This window comes from Protomyctophum parallelum (assembly GCF_964188405.1).
Source record: "Protomyctophum parallelum genome assembly, chromosome: 3".
Lineage (NCBI taxonomy): Eukaryota > Metazoa > Chordata > Actinopteri > Myctophiformes > Myctophidae > Protomyctophum > Protomyctophum parallelum.
This window is the reverse complement of record NC_139698.1, coordinates 50225282-50235281: the sequence shown is the minus strand read 5'-3', so window position 1 is coordinate 50235281 and position 10000 is coordinate 50225282. Positions and strand designations below refer to the sequence as shown.

The following is a 10000-nucleotide window of genomic DNA, read 5'->3' as shown; positions in this document are numbered from 1 at the left end:
AAGAGAGAGAGAGAGAGGAGGATGAGGGCTGACAGAGGAGGAGTGGAAACAGAGATTGATGATCGCTGGGCCGCTGGGAGAAGAGAGACAAAGCATGCTGAGGAATACTGTACTTACCGATAAATTACTCCTGAACACAGAGGAGACGCGTGCGTTTGCGTGTGTTGCGTGCGTTGCGTGCGTGCGTGCGTGCGTGCGTGCGTGTGCTCCCCCTCATATGAAATACAGTAGTGTACAGTATATAATGTGTGCAAGTATAGCCTATTCATGCGAGAGTCCGACTTTGTGTTTGGGATACTGTGAGGACACTGTGACCTGTGTGTGTGTGTGTGTGTGTGTGTGTGTGTGTGTGTGTGTGTGTGTGTGTCTGTGTGTGTGTGTGTGCGTGTGCGTGTGCGTGTGTGTGTGTGTGTGGGGGGGGGGGGGGTGGGTCACGGACCAATTTGTATATGGGTCACGAATCGAATACAAAAATACAAAAAATAAACTAATAATAATGAAGAAGTTTCACATGCACGTGACCAGATATGGGTGTGTCTGTACATGTGTATTGTACTGTACTGTATGTGTGTGTGTGTGTGTGTGTGTGTGTGTGTGTGTGTGATATGCATGCGTACGTACGTGCGTGCGTGCATGTTCTTGCAGCTTGCAGTACATAAACTATTCCTATTGCACAGTGGTTTTATAGACTGTTTGATTAAGTGGCATGTTATCCACTGCAGAACTGCTGATGCTCTCTCACACACACACACACACACACACAACGCACACACGCACACACACACAAATGGACAAGAACACAGTAGTGTGCACATATAGACATGCCTACACACACACACACACCATCTGGCCTCTGCTGCCTTACATTTGACTTCATTTGACTTACATTATTTCTCTCTCTTCTACAGCCGTTGGGCACTCGTTCCTCCAACCCCTATCCTCTCCTTATACCATTCTGACCTGAGATCAGATTCATACGAGGTTTCCACTGGACAACACACTGGTCTGATTAACCCATTCCTGACCTGAGATCAGATTCTAAAAATGTCAGTCGTTCTTCGATTTTTCAAAAATAGCAGACCTACAAGCTCGTATCGCGCCACTCGGGTGGCGCGATATGAGCTTGTAGATCTGCTATTTTTCAATAGCTAAAGCATGACATGACGCTGACACCAAAATGGGTGCCCGGTCAGAATGGGTTATACCATGCCTGTACCCCCCCCCCCCCCCACCTCCTCCTCCATGGACTCTGCAGGGAATGTTGTTTGGTGTACTGAATGCTAAAGTGTGTAGTGTATACCCTGCCTGACTGGCTGTTCCACTGGGGGAAAAGGCGTCTGTCACACACACACACAATATCGCTCTGTCTTCCATGCCATTGTTGTGTCACAGAAAATACAGCCGTGCCAGATATTGTGTTCCGCTATTCTTCCAGCTTTTCCTCCGTCAGGGCGGTGGGATTGGGGAGGCCGGGGGATGAGTGTAATAATGCCTGATTTGTATTTGATTGTACCATGGTGTCACGCGCGGAATATTATTGCAGATCTACAAGCTCACGGCGAAGTCATGGCGCGACCCGTTGTGAGCTTGTGGATTGACTATCTTTGCCACGTGGCCCCACCGCTGTACCATTAATAAGCATAAATCAGGATAAATTCTCCTTTTGGTTTCTTGCTTTTAATTAGGAAGTGTCTCTTTCTAGCACCATTTAGTTTGTGGAATGTTGTTCGTCTTCAAACCCTTATCTCGTGTCAGGGGTCGGGATCGATTCCATTTCGCCACCATCGATTCGGCAAAAAGAATTAATGGAATTTAGAAACATCTGTCTCTGGAATTGCAATGGAATCTGCCTCCCTTCTCTCCCTGATTTCTCCTTTCCTTGAGTCCTTTCCTTGAGTCCTCATAGCCACCTCCTCAAAGGTCATTGGAGGAGATTGAAACCTATAGCCACCTCCTCAACGCTCATTGGAGGAGATTGAAAACAATAGCCACCTGCTCAAAGCTCATTGGTAGGAGATTCACGACGATCCAACCATTATTGCATGTTACAACTATACCGCATATTGCAGCAATAATATAGGAACGACAAGACTTTCAAGCAGGCCCTGATCCAGAAAAGGTTTGGCAGCCACTGGCAGACAGTATGACATCATAGCTAGAAAGCCTATAATGTGCCTTTTGTCTAATAAACACTGAAGCAGCAACATCCTGAGTGTTGGTTTATTGTAAGAATGGCCCCATAAGGATCCATTTTCACAGGTCCATTCATACGGAGGCCGTTAAAGGGATTGTGACATTAAAAAAAAAGGTTTTGGAATTGTTCTTGTTTTTTTTTTAGGTTTTCTAATCTCAATTGCACCCAAAAGAACATGAACTTTTAACATTCAGTAGATTTTCTGTGATCTGGGGTTTTCTGGCTCAAACAGGTGCTCTGATTTGCCGGCAGTAAGTGACATCACTTACTGCAAATCCCATATATGTCAATGGGATTTGCCAGCAGATGTCACTGTTTCACTGTGTTGCCTGTTTTCATTGTAGCCCATTGGCCCAAAAAAAACCCAAAGAAAACTTCAGACCACAGAAAATCCACTGAATGTTCAAAGTTCAGGTTTTTTGGGTGTAATTGAGGTCATAAAACCTAAAAGAAAAAAGAAAAATAAATGAAAATGAATGTCATAAAACCTTTAAATCAACACGGAGGATGTGGCTGTGTGCATGTGGTAGTTAATAGTGCTTGTTGTTTGTCTCTGAGTCTGTGTATGTGCTGTTGTTATCCCTCCCCTTGTCTGTCTGTATAGATGTGCCACTCACTACCGTGGTCCCTCCCTCTACCATTACCTCTCAACCAATCACCACCTCCCATCCCGTCACCCCAACCCTCCTAAATCAAAGCATGACCCCAGACCCGCCAGGTAACGTAGGCTACACACGCACGGTCGCACACGCACATGCACATGCACACTAGGGCTGACCTCGATTAGTCGAATAGTCGACTAATCGATCGGAACGGGTCTCAGTCGACTGACCACCTCTTAGTCGATGTTCATAAAAAATGCCCCAAAATATTTTATATAAAAATACAATATTTACAAAAATATACAAAAATATTGTATTATTCCACTAGGTCTGTGGGGGACATAAACACATCTGAACATTCTGACTGTTCAAATCTCCAATGTGCATGTGGAGTGTGTCATGCCTGTGTGGCAATGTGCCACTGCCTGTGACTTGAATCGCACAGTGCGCTGGCCTGATAGACTCCAGAATCTCAATCTCACCTGCTGTGCTCAATCTGGCTAATGACAAGCCTCTCAGTTGTTCAAAAAAAAAGATTTGAACAGTCAGAATGTTCAAATGTGTTTATGTCCCCCACAGACCTAGTGGAATAATACAATATTTTTGTATACTTTTGTAAATATTGTATTTTTATATAAAAAATTTGGGGGCAAAAAATATATATATATTTCTTTTTTATTTCTTTTTATTTCTTTTTTTGCTCAGTCGACTATTAGTCGACTAACAGCAAATGTATTCATCTATCAGTCGACTATACAAATCCTTAGTCGGGGACAGCCCTAATGCACACACCCCTTTCATTGCTGTGTTGTGGCTGTGTGCATGTGGTAGTTAATAGTGCTTGTTGTTTGTCTCTGTGTATGTGCTGTTGTTATCCCTCCCCTTGTCTGTCTGTATAGATGTGCCACTCACTACCGTGGTCCCTCCCTCTACCATTACCTCTCAACCAATCACCACCTCCCATCCCGTCACCCCAACCCTCCTAAACCAAAGCATGACCCCAGACCCGCCAGGTAACGTATATAGGCTACACACGCACGTGCACGCACGGTCGCACGCAAACACGCACACGCACACAACCCTTTCATTGCTGGCCTGACCCTCCTCTCCTTCCATGTCACCTTCCTGAACTGATGGCTCTCTGGTGGGCCATACACACACGCACGAATGCACACACACACACGCACACACACACATCATTGCTGTTGGGCAATAACCTTGTATCTCCATATTTAAGCTTTTTTATGTTACGTCATGAATTAATTCAAAGGAAACTTGGCTATACACTCATGGACCAGTGCGGGGCTGCTGGATAAAGAGAGGCTTCAGTTCAAAAAGGCAGAGCCCAAAGCCACCACACACCAAAGCATGATCAAGACCTCTTCTTTATCACTGTCTGTCTGTGTGTGTGGGGTCTAACCCATTCTGACCGGGCACCCATTTTGGTGTCAGCATCATGTTATGCTTTAGCTATTGAAAAATAGCAGATCTACAAGCTCATATCGCGCCACCGAGTGGCGCGATACGAGCTTGTAGGTCTGCTATTTTTGAAAAATCGAAGAACGACTGACATTTCTAGAATCTGATCTCAGGTCAGAATGGGTTAGAAACGTTGAACTGGGTCCGTTGGAACATAGACTGGGTTTCCACCCGGCAGGAACAAAATGACACTTTTATTATTGCAGTATAGCCTTCTTGTATACCCTGCACTGCACACACGGGTAGGCGTGCTCACAGCACATGCTGCACACTTGGGTATGCACCATGCGTGCACCATCCACACCCCACTAATCTCTGTGTGACGTGTGTGTGTGTGTGTGTGTGTGTGTGTGTGTGTGTGTGTGTGTGTGTGTGTGTGTGTGTGTGTGTGTGTGTGTGTGTGTGTGTGTGTGTGTGTGTGTGTGTGTGTGTGTGTGCGCGTGTGTGTGCGTGCGTGTGTGCGCAGAGGTTCCCTCTGCCTCTTATCAGTGTATCAGTGCATGGTTGTCTAATGCTCCCTCCCTATACACAAACTGGCCCTATCAGCATTTGTATGTGTGTGTGCGTGCGTGCATGCAAGTGTGTACTGTATGCACGCGTACTCTATGTGTGTGTGTGTGTGTGTGTGCGTGCGAGTGTGTACTGTATGTGTGTCCAGATTTGGTCTCCTGGTATCGGAGTTCCTGTGTGAGCATGTAATAACTGAGAGAGGCCATACAGTATATATACAGCTGGATGGTTACAGAGACTAGATCCTACTGTATGAGGAAGCAGAAGAAGGTCCCACAGGTTCCATTCCTGGCCTGCAGTGTGTCGAGGTGTCCCTGAGCAAGGCACTTAACTTAACCCCTAAACTGCTCCTGCCCTGTGCTCAGGTGTGACCCGCTTGGGCACAGCCATCAGCTGGGTGAAGCTGGAGACTGACCGTCACTGTGGCAGTCTGCATGTTGCCACTGTCGGGCGGAATGCCGGTATTTCAATATTTCCAAGTGTTGCACAAAAGTATAGTGGAAATGAGCTGTGAGCTTGTAGATCGGCTATTTTCTAATTGAAAAATTAATGTTTTTGAAATTCTATTAAAGAAGGAACGGTTTTGGACATACAGGGTTTCCCCCGACAGCGACTCAGCGACAGGCGGTTTGGGATGTCATCAGATCGTATCAGTTAACAGATTTAATCTGGCCCTTGTCAAGACAATGCAATGGAGCCGGTGCGGACACTCCCTACATATTGACTTTGTTGTCAGCCATTGTCCGACATCGCGATTGGCGCGTTGTTCGACTAACCCTTATTTCTAACTCTAACCTTGACCTCAGTCTTAACCAGCCACGTAAGTATACACATAAAGTGAACTTTAGTTATATAGCACAGTTTCACGATGTTTTCGCTTTGACGGCAGTAATTTCACTTCCGCGTTTCCTAGTCGCCTACTCGTGGTAGGCAGTATGTATAGGACATAGTGCATGTTGTTCCATTGCATGCATGGTCTTGATGAGGACATATTAGCGATTATGTAAGGGATAATATGTCTGGTCATTGTTGGGAGATAATTCACCGACAGGGTGAATAACCACTGACGCGAAGCGGAGGTGGTTGATCACCCTGAAGACATTATCTCGCTTATTTCACGGCTACTTAATACACAAATTAACAAATTGACCCAAAAGTGACAACAAAACAAAGTATTTCCTTGCTTACGGTAATGAAAGTATTCCAAGTTGGACCCGCAGAGGCAACGTGTCGCCTCGGAAAAACAAGGAAGTGCGTGTTGATCAAATGGAATACATTTTCGGGTATAGAGCATCGTCTATTTCTCGCTTCATTCTTGAAAGCATGTTGTTTAGTTAAATGACAATGGCCCGGTTTCCCAAAGGAACACATGGTGTAAGAGGTATGGTGTAGCACATGCTCAGATGCCCTCTAGGCCGCACACAGAAGCCTGTGAACATAGACATTCAGTGCATAGATGTGCCACCCAATGGTAGGCCTCAGGGCTGGTATGGTAGGCCTCAGGCCTAAGGCCTACCATTCTGAAATTGAATTTAATAATATTTTGGACTGCTGGACAGCTGACAGTATAGGCTCTCTTTACTCTTAAAATATATATATATATTTATGTATATATATTTATGTATATGTATGTATGACAGCGACGGCGTGGTAGTTAAATAGTGCTGGTAGTTAATAGTCCTTGTTTGTCTCTTTGTGTGTGTGTGTGTGTGTGTGTGTGTGTGTGTGTGTGTGTGTGTGTGTGTGTGTGTGTGTGTGTGTGTGTGTGTGTGTATTGTTATCCCTTCCCATGTCTGTCTGTAGATAATGTGTCAATCACTGCCATGGTCCCTCCCTCTACCATTACCTCCCATCCAATCACCACCTCCCATCCCGTCACCCCAACCCTCCTCCTAACCCAAAGCATGGCCCCAGACCCGCCAGGTAACGTGCACACACACACGCACACACACACACACACACACACACACACACACACACACACACACACAGGGACAGAGCATGTTTCCTGCTGTTCGAAGCACTCACCTGGGAGAACTCTACAACTACCGGGATCTGTTACCTTTCACTTCCCTTTCACACACATTCTTAGTGCTCTCCCTCCTTGTGTTACCTACACACACACACACACACACTCACACACACACACACACACACACACACATGATCGCCGAATACTCCACTCCTGCGTTTTCCCAATCGCATCGCCTCTCTACTCTCTACTCTCTTGTTTCCCTCTGGGAATGGGAGAAAACAAAGGCCACAGAGGCATTCATTTGTTCAGGCCTTTCTTCTTCTACCTGTTTCTGGCACTCAGAGGTTTGCTCGCCCGGTTGGTGGAGAGTGTGTGGATGATGTCAGTCACTTGGCAGCGGAGAGGCAATCTGCCCGGAGCGCCTTTTATTGGCGAGCGTCAGATCCATTGTTGATGTACCATCGAAACAGATTGGTTGGAGTGTGTGTGTGTGGGGGGGGGGGGGGGGGGGACTGCAGAGACACCGTTTTTTACACTGTCACTCATTTTATTTTACGGAGCTTTATTGGGTCCGGATCAGCGACACAGAGAGAGAGAGAGAGAAAGATGGAGAAAATTAACATGCTTAACCCGCCGTATAGGTCTGATTTATACTTACTATACTTAAAGATTTACTGTATAAATATATTAAATACGTAGCCTATAGTATACATTACATGGGTTTACAGTACACGTTTTTTTTGTTTTGTATTTTAACTGGGGCACTTTCCCCCGGCCTTGTCCCTTCCCATTCGGCACGTGGGAAAGCTCACGTAAAGCACGCTCATAGACACTGCTGTAGAGCAACACCGCAATGCAACCAAGAATAACTCACCATTCATCCTCCTCTCCTTCCTCCATCACTCCCTCTCCCTCTCTCCTGTCTCGGCGGTGTGTAGTGCAATATTAATGATTCATGTTTTAACCATTCTGACCGGGGGCACCCATTTTGGTGTTGGCATCATGTTATGCTTTAGCAATTGAAAAATAGCAGATCTACAAGCTCATATCGCGCCACCGAGTGGCGCGATACGAGCTTGTAGGTCTGCTATTTTTGAAAAATCGAAGAGCGACTGACATTTTTTAGAATCTGATCTCAGGTCAGAATGGGTTCATCAGACCAGTGTGTGTCCAGTCGGAAACCTCGTATGAATCTGATCTCAGGTCAGAATGGGTTAATTCCACTCTGTCAAGGTCCAGGGGGCTTCTCTCTTGTCGATAACTTGACATGTCCTTGTCCGTGTGTCTTTTTTTTTATTACTTTTTCTTTTTCTTTTTTTATAGGCATCTTCATGCCAAACAGACTTTGAACACCCAACGATGTTGATCAAACACAAAGCCTATAATCGAATGATCCTTGTGTACTACAAATTTAGACAGGAATCCATATACTGTGTGCCTTGTATTTCATTTCATTTCATTTCTTAACTGGCTTAATCCATTCTGACCGGGCATCCATTTTGGTATTAGCATCATGTTATGCTTTAGCTATTGAAAAATAGCAGATCTACAAGCTCATATCGCGCCACCGAGTGGCGCGATACGAGCTTGTAGGTCTGCTATTTTTGAAAAATCGAAGAACGACTGACATAGAAACATAGCTTTTTTCAGAAAACTGTCATTTTCAAACAGACATTTTTAGAATCTGATCTCAGGTCAGAATGGCTTAACTATCTCTTTGCAGTTGGGTGTTAGCTTTTATGCCCCGTGAAGGTTGTTTGGCTTTTCATCCACGACACATTGTTTTACTGACAGCCACTTGGCCGGCGGTTCGTTTTATGGGGCTCTGACAGGCTCATATCGCTCATGTTCACTCCATCTCCCCCTCTCTCTCTCTCTCCAGTCTTATTCTCAGCCCATTGTTCGTGTCTGGGAGGAGTGCATGTGTGTGTCGATGGGCGATAATAATGCATGGTACATGCGGGGCAGATGTTATCAACCCCTTCCTCTCCTCTAGATGTGCTCCTGGAATCTCTCGCTCGCTATAGCTCTCTCCCCTTTCTAATCTCCCTCACTCTCACTCTCTGTCAGACAGGTGTTTTAATGTATTCTCTCCTTTTTCCTCTCAATTCATTTCTCTCTCTCTCTCTCTCTCTCTCTCTCTCTCTATCTCTCTCTCTCTCTCTCTCTCTCTCTCTCTCTCTCTCCCTCTCTCTCTCTCTCTCTCTCCCCCTCTCTCTCTCCCCCTCTCTCTCTCTCTCTGTCTCAGTTCAAGTCTCACTCATTTCTCACATTTGTCCTCATTTTTCCTCCGTCTCCGTCCATCTGTCTGGTGTTTTTTTTTAGGGAATTATCTCAATATCCATCTGTCTTTATTTCTCACATTTGCCCTTTCTCTCTCTCTCTCTCTCTCTCTCTCTCTCTCTCTCTCTCTCAGACCCAGGTGCAGTGGTGGAGACGCACAGTGCAGTACCGTATGCGGTGATAGGGGGCGTCCTGGCCCTGCTCGTGTTCACTGTCATCTGCGTTCTCATCGTCACTATCTGGTGCTCTGTCAGACAGAAAGGTAACACACAAACACACACACACACACATATACTGACCCACACGTGCAAACGCACACAAACACATGTACGCCCTAATTTCCTCCTCACGATGGCGGCGCACGTCGCTATGTGCTCAGAAGCGACGCGCATTTCATTACGGTTTTGACAAGCTATAAGCGTGCGTTCTCATTCCTCGCCACTCTCCGTGCCAACAGGCTACTGGAAAAATAAAACAAGAAAAGAAAAAAAACCCCAGCAGGAAACCAGTTACTTAGAGGCGGTTCTTTTCATTCTCTAATCTTTTAACCCATTCTGAACGGGCACCCATTTTGGTGTCGGCATCACGTTGTGCTTTAGCTATTTAAAAATAGCAGATCTACAAGCTCATATCGCGCCACCGAGTGGCGCGATACGAGCTTGTAGGTCTGCTATTTTTTGAAAAATCGAAGAGCGACTGACATTTCTATAATCTGATCTCAGGTCAGAATGGGTTCATCAGACCAGTGTGTGTCCGGCGGAAACCTCGTATGAATCTGATCTCAGGTCAGAATGGGTTAAGCCGAGGTATAAAGAAATTGCCCGCAGCACCCTGCCCGCCCACCCCGTGGACACAGGGATGTTCCCCTCATCATCACCGACACCACCGTCCACTGTGTGTGTCCGTGATGAACGACCTTGGCCCCGGCTCAGAGGAGAGAGGAAGAGACAGGGGCGG

The 10000-nt window shown here is 45.9% G+C and overlaps 1 protein-coding gene across 1 annotated transcript in view; it reads left to right on the top strand.

Annotated features, from left to right (window-relative positions):
* cadm4 (cell adhesion molecule 4) overlaps positions 1-10000 on the top strand; it is a gene marked incomplete at its 5' end in the record, with an annotated part of 89751 nt that overhangs the window by 75229 nt on the left and 4522 nt on the right. The window contains 4 exons of the mRNA XM_083762212.1: positions 2799-2912; positions 3696-3809; positions 6589-6708; positions 9177-9305. Of these exons, the coding sequence (XP_083618338.1) occupies positions 2799-2912; positions 3696-3809; positions 6589-6708; positions 9177-9305 (477 nt within the window). The remainder of the gene's footprint in view (positions 1-2798; positions 2913-3695; positions 3810-6588; positions 6709-9176; positions 9306-10000) is intronic.